Source organism: Solanum stenotomum, chromosome 2, assembly GCF_019186545.1.
Source record: "Solanum stenotomum isolate F172 chromosome 2, ASM1918654v1, whole genome shotgun sequence".
NCBI classification, from domain to species: domain Eukaryota; kingdom Viridiplantae; phylum Streptophyta; class Magnoliopsida; order Solanales; family Solanaceae; genus Solanum; species Solanum stenotomum.
The window spans coordinates 55,587,157-55,600,084 of NC_064283.1; the positions used below are offsets into that span (position 1 = coordinate 55,587,157).

At 29.2% G+C, this 12,928-nt stretch overlaps 1 protein-coding gene and 1 pseudogene across 2 annotated transcripts; one reads left to right on the forward strand and one right to left on the reverse strand.

Moving 5' to 3' along the window:
* The first annotated feature begins 1,956 nt into the window (after positions 1-1,956).
* On the forward strand, positions 1,957-7,250 carry LOC125856728 (two-component response regulator ORR9-like). Of its 2 annotated transcripts, none has more exons than XM_049536352.1 (5): positions 1,957-2,364; positions 2,448-2,548; positions 2,860-2,937; positions 6,228-6,298; positions 6,387-7,250. In XM_049536352.1, exons 1-5 carry the CDS (start codon positions 2,271-2,273, stop codon positions 6,664-6,666), a joined length of 624 nt encoding a protein of 207 aa, XP_049392309.1. In that variant the 5' UTR covers positions 1,957-2,270; the 3' UTR covers positions 6,667-7,250. The 2 variants fall into 2 exon arrangements, with proteins under 2 accessions (XP_049392309.1, XP_049392308.1); XM_049536351.1 differs by having other exon boundaries at positions 1,961-2,364; positions 2,851-2,937.
* Positions 7,251-9,953: 2,703 nt separating this feature from the next.
* On the reverse strand, positions 9,954-12,619 carry LOC125856119 (putative late blight resistance protein homolog R1B-23; annotated as a pseudogene).
* Between the last annotated feature and the right edge of the window lie 309 nt (positions 12,620-12,928).

A 12,928-nucleotide genomic window follows, 5' to 3' on the forward strand; every position in this document is an offset into this window, starting at 1 on the left:
TCATTAAAAATATATTTTTAATGACAATTAAGCTATTATCGTTAATTAATTATCGTTAAAAGATATTTTTGATGTATTGATGTATGATTTTTTTGAGTTGGCGGTTGACTTGCTAATTAGATAGAATCTTCAAGGGTCCCAATTTGGTATATGTTTGTCTTCTCTTTAATTATACTCTATATCTAATTACTACAAAGTTGGACAACAATGTGAATATAGAGCTATACATTCACACATCCATATAAGAGGCCTCATAGAAAATTGCCTACCTATTTTTCATCATTTTTAGAAAGATGATTTTTTTCTCTATATTTAAAACAAATAATAATGCAAATTAATTGCTTCTTTGGTCAAGTTTTTAGCAAGTTAAAAAGTGCTTTTTTGGAAAAAGTATTAATTATGTTTGATCAAGCTTTTAGAGGAGAAATTAAATATTTTTGAAAAGTAGAAACATTTTTAAAAAAATGTTTGGTCAACTACAAATTACATGCTACTCCAATATTGACCAAATAAAATTCAAATTGATTAGTCAAACACAAATTATTTTTTTCTAATTTTATTTTATTTTTTGAAAATCACACTTGTTATAAATATACTTATCAAATTTAATTTAATCAAACATGCATCTTACTATAGTACTAATTAATACTCCCTCCGTTCAACAATAGTTGTCCACTATACTAAAAATAGTTGTCCAACAATACTTGTTCAATTTCAAAAATCAAGAAATAATTTAGATTTTGTGTCTAGTTTATCCTTGCTATTGAATATTATTTTTCATCTAACACATTTTTCAAAACATTAAATTTAATAAAGTCAAAAGATAATATAGTAATATTATCCCTATTATTTATTATTTCTTAAAAGTCGTATCAAGTCAATATTAGACAACTATTGTTCGACAAGCAATTTAAGTTTTGCTGAAAGATTCTATGATCACATGCACCTTCCACTTTTATGGCAATTTCACAATTTCTCACCTCTTTTTTCTAAAAACAATTAACTTATACTCCCAAACAAAGAAAAACACATGTCTTGTCTCCTTTATAACGTTGTACAGTATAATAAAATTTTGATCATAGATTATAATGAAGATAGACAAATACAATTTGAAAATAAAAGACAAAAGCATAATTTGATTGGAAATAAAATTTAAAAAAAGAACTTTTTAAGAACTTATATATGTTCTTAAAGACTGAGAACATTTGTATAGAAATATATCATTAAAAATGGGGAGCAAGTAGGTTAATATATATAGAGAGAACATGAATAATCGAGTCAGGGCAACTGTAATATTGAGTATATGTTCAGCGAAATTTATTATCTTTTGCTTAAATCATATTTGTATATTAGAAATATCATTAAAATCTATTAATAAAGATATTAGAACTGTTATGTATACTATAAATATCTTTTACCTTAAATTTTAAGGAGTTTACTAAAGAAAGCGTTAATATTAAATATATAATTATAATTTCAATAACTAAAACAAATTATATATTCGTCAATAAGTATAAAATTACATGAAAGTTTAATCTTAAATTCACATGAAATTTGTCACAATTGACATGCGTAGATGAGGTAGACATAGAAAGGCCATGGGAAGCAAATCTTTAGAAAAATTGCCCCCTTTTTTATGCACAAAGATATGGTTAGTGCACATGATTTCACACCATGAATCAAGGCATCAATGCTTGCATCACTTGTATCTCTTTGAGAAAAGACATAAAAGAAAGTTATCTTGAATTTTCAAAAAGAAATTTTATTTTTGTGGGTGTTTTATTACCCCACACTTTTGTGGGTAATAGACCCCCCACAAAGTTAAGGTATATTTTTAAAAATTCGAAACAACTTCAATGATGATTTTATGTTTTTTCTTTATATCTTTTGAGGATTTTGCCGGACCCCCCTCCCCCCACACACACAAAAAAAACTAAACAAACAAACATAAAGGAACCTTCACTTTTCTTGCCAAATCTCAATGGTAATTTTTCCTTCTTTCAAATACACATAAATATGTAAGTAATGTATGTGTAGGTAAAATACATTTCTCCTTCTATAAATTACTTTTTAATAAATGAAATTAGCTTTCAAGAATCATCTTCAAATCCTTTATTATATAAGTAGACAATCCCCATTTCTTAAATTTGTATAATCTTTTCTTTTTTTCAAATCTTGTTATTTCATTTCCAAAAAAAGAAGCAATGCCAACCACTAACAAATTAAGTTAAAATCTCAATCTTTATTCTTCTAAAAAAAAAACTTACTCAATGGGAATGTCAGAATTTCATGTTTTGGCTGTTGATGATAGCTTAATAGATAGGAAGCTGATTGAGAGGCTCTTTAAAATCTCTTCTTGTCAAGGTAATCAATTTTTCAATAGATGAGAGACTCTTTAAAGATAACATTTTTTTTTTACTATTTTTTTTATTTGTGAATTGTGATAGTTACTAGTGTGGATTCCGGAAGCAAAGCTTTAGAATTTTTGGGGTTACAAGAACATAACCAAAATCCCAATCCCCCTTGTGTTTCTCCTAATGCCAAACAGGTAATTCATTTCTATGACTATCTTGTATTGGTTTGTTTGTTTGTTTGTTTTTTATGGAAAAGGCTCAAATATGTTATCTGACATTGAGACTCATTTATGTTATATGTTAAAAGTTTGACTCATCTATGTTATTTTTGTTCTAGAAAAATAATTGAAATGGCATTGATGAACTACATTTTTAACGGATGACATAAATGATATTTTTTTTAAGAAAATTTTCATTTTTGGAATCATGTTAAAGTTTTATCTTCATTGTTTTTTCTTGGATTCCATGAAAGATTAATCTTTTTCTTCTTGTCTAGAATTTGCAGCAAGTGGAAGTAAATCTTATTATCACAGACTATTGTATGCCTGGAATGACAGGCTATGATTTGCTCAAGAAAATTAAGGTATTCTTTTTTACCTACTTTAGTAAGTATTCCTTCTATTCCTATTTAATTATCATTGTTTTAGATTTTATGTTCCTTAAGAAATTAGGTAAGTTTACTATTGTACTCTTATTTAATGTTCTCTCAAAATTAAGTTTTCAATTAGTGAATATGAATTAATTTATTTTGATTAATTAATTTGATCAATGAACAAAAATTAATTACTTAGTTTTTCTATGTTGATCAAATGAATACTTTCAAGGATAAAATAGAAAGAATAGTGTCATTTATGCATTGATTTTGTGAAATGACAATTAATATGAAATATTTATTTTTAATAAAGACGACATGTAAATAATAACCGGGAGCGTATATTTTCCTACTCTTGGCTCTTGCTTCCATATATTACTCTTTGAATTTCTTTGGCCAAACACATATGCAGACCCTTAAACTTTTCCCTAAATTTCATTTTGGCACTCCAACTCAACCTTGTTCCATTTTAACCCTTCAACTCCAATTTTTATGTTCCATTTTGGCACTTCTTTCCAAAGAATCAACAAAGTGGGATGTGTGTACTTCACATGCCATTATTGTGCTAAAAAATAATGGATGAACATCATTTTAAAAAACATATATATTTTTTAGAGTTTTTGTACATTATTGTGTGAAAAAATAATCGGTGAAAGTGTGTTGGTTTTTTTAAAAACAATTAGTTAATTTAAAATAACATCACATATATTTTTTTTCATATCTAGTCTACTTGGAATAACTCAAATATCAGCTTTCTAATTTTTCATTCAACTATATACGAGTAAAAAAAAAACTCATGTTCATTGCTAATTAATAACACTACAAAAAAATGTTGAAACTCGATATACTTCGTTGGGTTGTCATTGATTTTTTTAAGAAAGAAAATCAACGCACTTTCGTCGGTTATTTTTCACGCAAAAATATAGGAAAACTCTTAAAAAGAAATTCTTACTTTTTTTATAAAAAAAAGAATGATAATCCGTCAGTTTTAATTTTTTACAATAATTAATAGATGATCGTCGAATTTTAAAATGCAAAATTGCAGTTGAATAACATATATAGAAATAAAGAAATCATAAAATTAGTATTTTGTGTTAAATGGTACATAAAAGAAATAGAGTTGAAGGGTAATCTTTTATTATTTTTTTAAAAAATACTTTTTTTTTGTCTTTCACTCTCTTAGAGAATGTGTGATGCACACTCTCTGCCACATCACTTAGAAGTGCCAAAATGGAACATAAAAATTAGAGTTGAAGGGTTAAAATGGAACAAGGTTGAGTTGGAGTGTCAAAATGAAATTTATGGACAAGTTTAAGGGTCTGCATATGTGTTTGGCCAATTTCTTTCTTCATTCTACGTTACATAGTTTCCTTTCTTGGAAAATAATATAGAACATCAAATTGTTTGTGACATTATGCAAATAGTACATGTTGTCTTTTTGCTCGCAACAAGAGGCTTTTCATTTTTCTTAATGTTCTTTTCTCGGGAAAAGGCAAAACTTACCTTTGAACTTGTCCCGAAAAGTCAGTTATCCGTTTAAATTGATATGATGATCTATTACAAACCTATGCTACTAAATACTGAATTTTTTTAACCCTAAGACATGTAGCACTATTCTCACAATGGGAGGTGTATTACACTTGTGCCACATTAATGCCACATCAGATGTCATGTCAAATTTGACTAAAATTTTCCATGTCATTTAATAGTTTCTTCTTCAATGAACACCACCATGAAATCACTACCATTGTCGTCATATTACTACCAAATCTATATATTTCACCATGAAAATCAAAATAGTCACCACAAATTTCACCACCTACGATCAAATCCACCATCGAAGTCATACTATCACCATTATCCCCACAAAAATTATAAAGATCCACCACAAAATTTGACACCCATAAATAAACTCATCACCAAAATTACATTATCACCATCAAAAGGTACAAACTCACCACCAAATATCATTACTACCATTGTCAATATCGATTTTTCTTCTCCACCACCTTCAATTCCTGCTTCTTTGCCACCCCTCACCAATAAATCCATCATTGTATTTTATTTTTTTAACTTAATCATCAATTTTATCAACCACCAACAAAGCCGAAGAGAAAAATCAAATATAATGAAAATGGTGAAATTGAATAAGCATTAAAATAGGATATGATGAGGGGTGAGGGGAGAGGATTATGGTGGAGGTATAGTGGGGTGGATGTAAATTGAGTATGAAAAAATGATGAAAAAAAATAAAGAAGAAGACGGTTGCCTGGTGGAGAAGAAGAAGAGGCGTGGGGTGGGGGTGGAGGGTGGGGGTAGGGTGGTAGCAAAAAGAGGATTTTGTTTTACTTTATTTACTACCAAACACGTTTCTCTTTTTTAATTTTTAGTAGTAAAGATGCGTAATAGATCATCATGATAGTTTAAACGGGTAACTGACTTTTTCAAGACAAGTTCAAGGGTGAATTTATGCCTTAAAATTCTCTCCTTCCAATTTTGACATCATGTTCAGCCTATAGTTGTTTGTCTTCCCTTTATTTGATCTTTTTTTAACCAACTATTTCTTTGGCCCATCAATTTATCTAACGAGAGAAGTATTAATAACACCTCTAAATTTAGAGGGTGTTTGGATTGGTTTAAAAGTTGATCAAACCTATTTTTAAGTTAGTTTTTTACTTTTGAAAGTGTTTGACAAACATAAAAATAACTTAAAATAAGTTAAGAAATGTTTGGCAAGATGAAAAATGACTAAAAATAAGTTTAAATGGCTTAAATCAAGTCAAAAATCAAAAGCAGGTCTCCCTACTTTTAATTTTTTGACTTAAAAGACATTTCAGTTTGACTTTTTTATTTCGACTTAAAAAACTACTTTTTTAAGTCAATTCAAATAGGCTCTTAGTGTGTATTATTAATTTTGTTTCCGAATTATTGATAGTCTTAAAAACACTCATTTATTTGGTTAACTGAACTTAAATACATCCATGATTTTGTCACATGAGTGAAATACACCCCTAAATTCTCGCCAAGTTTAGAGATGTTTCCAACATTTCTCTCGACTTTTTGTTAAGAGTCCCACACTTCTACAAGAGTTTGAGACTATTTGATATGTCATCTGGCAGATCAGGGGTATTTAAGTTGAATTAGTCAAGTAGAGAAGTATTTTTAAGGTTGTCAGTAGTATGAGGATGAAACTAATAATTCACGTCAAGTTCAGACTGTTTTCAATACTTCTATATTATCTAATTGGTAAGTGTTACATTTTCTTTTTGTGTGTGTGACAGGAATCTTCATCTTTGAAAAATATTCCAGTAGTCATTATGTCATCTGAGAATGTTCCTTCAAGAATAAGTAGGTAAGAACAAACAACAATTTTTTTCATCTTTTCTTGAAGATTATTGGATAAACAATAAAAAGTACTAATTTTCTTATTGATTCATCAGATGCTTAGAAGAAGGGGCAGAAGATTTTATCTTGAAACCAGTAAGACTAGCTGATGTCAATAAGCTTAAATCCCATATGATGAAAACCAAATGCAAAAGCTTTCATAAACCTCAGAAAATTGTCACAAAGGAAAATCAAGAATCACAAGAAATTCAACCAAAAACGGAACAAATTTTACAACAATCTCAAGGCAATAATAATAAGAGGAAGTCTATGGATCAACAAGGTTTATCACCAGAGAGAACAAGGCCTAGATACAACTACAATATGATCTTATGATGTAAATAGTTTTTTTAATTAGACAATTAACTTTATTTTCATCTCTTTATAGTATGTTTTTAGTTACATTATTTGGATTTATGATAAATGGAGAGAGGGAAATAGAGGTAGGTGGAATTGTTTCATCTTAGTAAGATGACAATTCATAACTGAAAAAGTGGTGTTTTTCTCAACACTTAAATTTCTGTTTAAGTCTGGTAAATCATTGTTAATTTGTTTGCCAAGAGAGGGTAGAGTGTAGAACGACTGTTTTCAAAAGGCCTCAACTCAAGTGCTAGAAATCCAGATATATATAAAGAAGAAGAAAACATAATAGCTAACAATATAAGCAGGGCAAGCCTGCTAGTAAGGAATAAGAACATCAAAATTAGTGCAATAACTGAGACGCAATAAATAGATAATGATAGAAATCAAAAGCGAAGAACTATAAGAATACAACTAGTACAACGATAGACAAATAACCAACATGAGCCCACAAAAAGTAATTTTAACACTCCACTACATATATATACTAAGCTTCTACCCTAATCAATATCTCCACACTCTCCTATCTAAGGCCATGTACTGGATAATCTAAAAGTACTCTAAATCATTAGTCAATGATGCCATGTCATTATATATATAATCTGTTGGTATCATTTGAGGAATGAGTTGGTTGTACATGAATGAATGTATGAAACTTTAATGAATGAGTAGTATTGTGAATGAATGAAGAAAGGAGATATTAGTGTTACCACAATAGAATATTCACATACTGTGATTATATCATACAAGATCTGAGGATTGTTACTGATTATATGAAACAATCCTTCATGAGACCATATTAGTATATGATGATACCATAAAGGTGGCACAAAAGGATTAAGTATACATGCATTAATGATACTATGACAGTATATAGATATATTGTGGTGTTATCATTACGGACTGAAACAAATCTCAATGATACCATGTTAGTATATAGACATATGGAAAAATTACCTAAATATACAATTTATTTTATCATATTAGATGTCAGTATATAGTATATAGATGTATCGGAACGATTTGGGATGTATTCGGATTCCACCAAATTTAAGAAATTTTTATTAGTTGGAAAAGAGTAGAGATATGATGTAATTAACTCTTATTACTATGAGATTTGTGTAAAATTTCCTAGATATGTTGCGATGATATCATGGAGGTCTCACTAAAGTATTGAATCATGCATCAAAATTTACCATGAAAGTACATAAATATACTGTGACAATATCATTACAAACTAGAGCAAATGAAAAAAAAAACGAAAAGAAAATTAAATGAAATGAGAAAAATAAAAAATAAAATATAGAATATAGAATGACCAAATTAAATTGTGGTAAAAAAATAAAAAATATTATGATTTGACAAAAAAATAAATAATAAAAAAATAAAAATAATAAAGAATAATGAAATAATAAAAAAAGGGGAAAAGAAAGGAAAGTACGATAAAATAACGAAATTAAAAAATAAAGAGAAAATACAATAAAAATGAAAAAATATAAGGAACCAATAAAAGATAAAAGGGGAAAAAGGAGAAAAATAAAAGCAGAAATTGTTTTTAGAGAAAATAAACGAACAAAAAACTATATGAGAAAATAATAAAAATATAAAAAGAAGAAAATGAGTATATAAAATAAAAATTGAATATGATTAAGATTATAGTGTAAAAAGAAAATACAGAATAAATTATTTTGTAAAAAAACAAATGAACAAAATTACATGGAAAAAAAAAATAAAGAAGAGAAAAACTAAAATGAGGAAAAGGGAAAAAAAGTATATGAAATAAATATTGAGTATAAATTAAATTATGGTGTAACAAAATAAAGAATAAATAATTTTAAAAAAATTAAATGAACAAAGAAACATAATAAGAAAAAAGAAGAAGTAGAAAAATAAAAAATAAAAGAATTAAAAAGGAGCTAAATAACTAAAGCTACAAGAAAAGAAATATTTATTTTAATTAGTTAAGGGGAATAAATGTAAAGATATATATGTATATAGTTAATTTACTTTGATAGGACATATGTTTAGTTTCCTCGTTTTGTAAAGTAGTGTTAGTTAAATGATTTTAAATAAGCTATATGTGTGTTATGGAAAAACATTTCATTAAGTTTAAAATGAACATCTGATAAATATTATTAATATTGATAAATTTTAAATGACGTTGATCAAATAAATTTAAATTTTTGCTATATATATTTCTCGAAAATCTGATGTGAGGTGCACCATTGAGATTAAGGGTGTACATAGGTTCAATTCGGCTTAATTTTTTACTAAAAATTAACTAACCAATTATGTTGGTTTATTAAATCTATAAACCAAATCAAATCTATATAAAGTTGGTTTCTTCAATTTTGGTTTTAGTCGGTTCTTTTGATTTTTCAATTTTCTTATAATTATGTAGTGATTGAAAAAAAGATCAAATATATTTTTACTTACATGTGTGATAGGCTAGAACTTAAAACGTTAAATGATTAAGAATCTCCTAAAAGAATTACAAATTCATATGAATACAAAATATTTTCTATATGTTATATTTAAAAGATCAAAGGTGTCAATCAAACTAAATACACAATAAAATATTTTAAAAGAATGACAAACCCAAATTTAAAATAATATATCTACATATCCACAAGTGAATTTTTTTTATTTTTTATTTTACTTGTACACTCCTAATTGAGATGTTCATAACTAAATTATTTTTCTTCATCCATCATCGATTTTTTACTCAAAATAATTACAACATTTACACAAAAACTGAAAAGCTTGTTAATTGTTTTCTCGAAATTTTTTCACCTTATAATGTATCTCTTTGATCTCAGCTACCAGAGCCCTAACATTACTGATATGACTCTCTTTATCAAAAACTGTTGCAATTTTATTCTTTTCTCGATTCAGCTTCGATTGAATCACAAATTCATCAATTGCATCTTCCGCTTTAAATAATGTTAGTTGCATATCTCTCACCAATTCATCCCATTGCTTACTATCGCTGTGGTATTTCCATGCATCGTCAACGAACTCTTTAAGACATCGCACTTCTTTCAATAAATTATTGAATTCGACATCTCCAGCTTTTATTAACGACACATTTTCATTTAATAGCTGCAATACATTGTCCACCAGAAAGTTCACCATTGTACCTGACATTTATAAACTTGTTGGTCAAGAAATGCAAGAGGATAAACTAACAAATCCTAAACTAATAAGGAATCTTATTCTTGGCTTATTTATCATTTAAAACTTACCGTAGGCTGATGTAGACCTTACACAGACTCATCAGCAGAAGTGCTGCAATTATGTAACTCAATCGATTGTAAAGTACAAATTTCCCCAAAATCTGTTGGAATTTCTTGCAGGTTGTTGCAATTCTTGAGAACGAGACGTTTTAGATTTGGGAAGTTATCACTGCTAGCTTCCCAACACTTGAGATTTGGGTATTTCAGTAACAACAACTTCAAGCTTTTGAAAATGTCTTTATCACTCAATCTCCATACATCATCTTCGGCTCGACAACTTTTAAGTTTAATTTGAGCTCTTCAAGATTTGGTAACATGATAAAAGTTGATGATATGTCTTTCCAAATAAAATTAGCACAATCAGTTAAAGACAACGTCCTAAGTGATGTTGTAAAAGCAAATATGTTGATGGGGTTTTTGAAAGGAAGTATCCAGTTAAACTTGATTGACTCGAGTTTTCTCAAGCTGGACATATCGATGAGCTGAGAGGGAATATATGTTGTCTCCGACACTCAAAGGTACACGAATGGTCAATCTCTTTAGATTGGGAATGCTAGAAAAGACTTCATTTGTACAACTAGAGTAACAAATACTGAATAATTCCTCTAGATTTGACATCTTGTTATCTATTCTAGGACTTGGTAAATAACTAAACGTATATACCTCAAATTCTTCATCATCCATATCTTCTCATGTAAAGTTATATCTAAAGAATGACCATCACAAATTAGAGTTTGCAAATTCTGAAACTCTGAGATTGATTCATGAATATTGCCAAAACATCGAATTTGGAGATATCTCAAATGAAATAACTTTGTAATCACAAGTGGAATTTGTATTGAAGATGGCTAATACCCTGAGAAGGTTGAAACGAGAGAAAAATCCATGTATTATAGGATCATGACGGTAGATGGGCAATATCCTGAGAAGCTTAATCTGGGGTTCAAAAGGTAGATCCAATAGAGAAAAGTAGCACATAGATCTGGCAACAGGAGGTAATTGCTTATAAGCATATTCATCTAAAAAAGCCTTTTGAATACTGAAACGACAAACATTAGGCTTTTGTGTTGGTGAAAATGGAGTTCTCACAACATGCATAAACTTTGTCATTTCAGCTTCTATGAAACAGAACTCACGTAGCAGATCATGTATTCCGCATACTTTAACCTCACCATTGAATCTCCTTTTTCTAGCCATTATCAAGTTCCTGCTGATAAGATCCTCCAAATAACATTTTTCCACTTCCTCCAAGCTTTTACGACTTCCAGCAGGTGCCCTTATGAAACCTTCTGCGATCCATAATTGGGTCAATCTCCAAGTATTAACTTGAAAATCCTCTGGGAAACTACCCATAGAAAGAAAGCATGGTTTGAGTCGATTAGGCAAGTGATGGTAACTCAAACCGAGCACTCCTAAGCATTTATTTGGATGGCTAGCAATGATTTCACTTAAAGTTTGGTCAACATACTCCCAATTTTTTAACGTCTTGGCCTTTTTAGAGAGATGCCCTGCAATCACTGAAATTATTAAGGGAAGTCCTTGGCATTTTTCCACTATTTTTTTTCCAATTTTTTCCAACACAATAGGATGATCGTGTTCTAGTCCAAACACCTTATTACAAAGTAACTTCCACCTGTTATCTAAATCCAAGAGGTTCATCTCATGAGGGGTACTAGTATTTGCATACATTGCTACCTCTGTTTCCCTAGTAGTCAATAAGATTCGACTCCCATTGTTGCGATTAGGAAATATTTATGATATACTATCCCAAACATCTCTACTCCAAATATCATCAACAACAAGAAGGTATCTTGGACCCTTTAGGTTCTTTTGCATCAAATCAGCTAACTCATTATCTTTCAACTTAACATAAACTTGTGCATTTTGGTTTGGAATGCAATTTAGAACTTCTAATAATACATTTCTATATTGAAATTCTTGAGATATTGTAACCCAAACAAAAATGTCAAAGTGATACCTGATAGGAAGATAATCATAAACTTTTTTAGCGAGTGTTGTTTTGCCAATGCCACCCATACCTGATATGGTATCAATGTCTCAATCTTTTATCTATTATCTCCAAATCACCATCAAGTCCCTCTGCGATATCATCTGATCACTCATAGAAGAAGCGCCAATCAAGGAATCCCCGGTTAATTCAAGAATTTGATCAACATCATGAGAAACAATCTCCATCACTTGTTCGTTTATCGTATTCATTTTTTTTACAACTGGTAGCATATCCTGGTGTTGTAAAATTCCAAATGTCCAGCTTTCGCCTTTGATGATTTTAGAAATTTTCATTTCAACAACATCCTCTGCCTCACTAGCAACAACTCTAATTTCTTCCTCCAAATATTTGATTTTTTCATTGCTAGTTTTTTCAAGAAGTTGTTGGAAATATTCAGCTGTAACACGAAGAGAATCGAGCGTTTCAGCAGTGTGATCAAGAAAAAGTTGTGAAATATATGGTTGATCAAGAGTTCTAAGAAGAGAAATTACAGCAGTATAAGCTTCCATCAAGTAGAGAGGGTGTAATTTAAGAATCAAGATATCAAATATTGTACTACTCTTTTGTATTTATAGAAAAGAATCTTGTTGTATAACATACTTTAATTAATTTCCAACACCATGCTACTTGTTAGTGGTTATCAATAAATTATTTTGACTATTACTAAAATAAAGTAAGTCATTGCCAGTATTGTTTATTTAAAATGATTGGTGAGTGAGTAGGTGTAATAATGACGGACAGTTGTTAATTTTAAAAACACTAAGGGTGTGTTTGGTATGACGGAAAATGTTTTCCTGGAAAATAAGTAGACTTTAGACTTATTTTCTCATGTTTGGTTGGTGAGTAGAAAATCCAAAAATTCTTTTTGTGTGTTTGATTTATGAATGAAAAATATTTTTGAGAAAATATCTTTTATTTTTATCAGAGTAGAAATTTCTTTTGGAGGGGGGGTCACGGGTAGGGGGTGGGGGGTCATCGGGTAGGGGGTGAA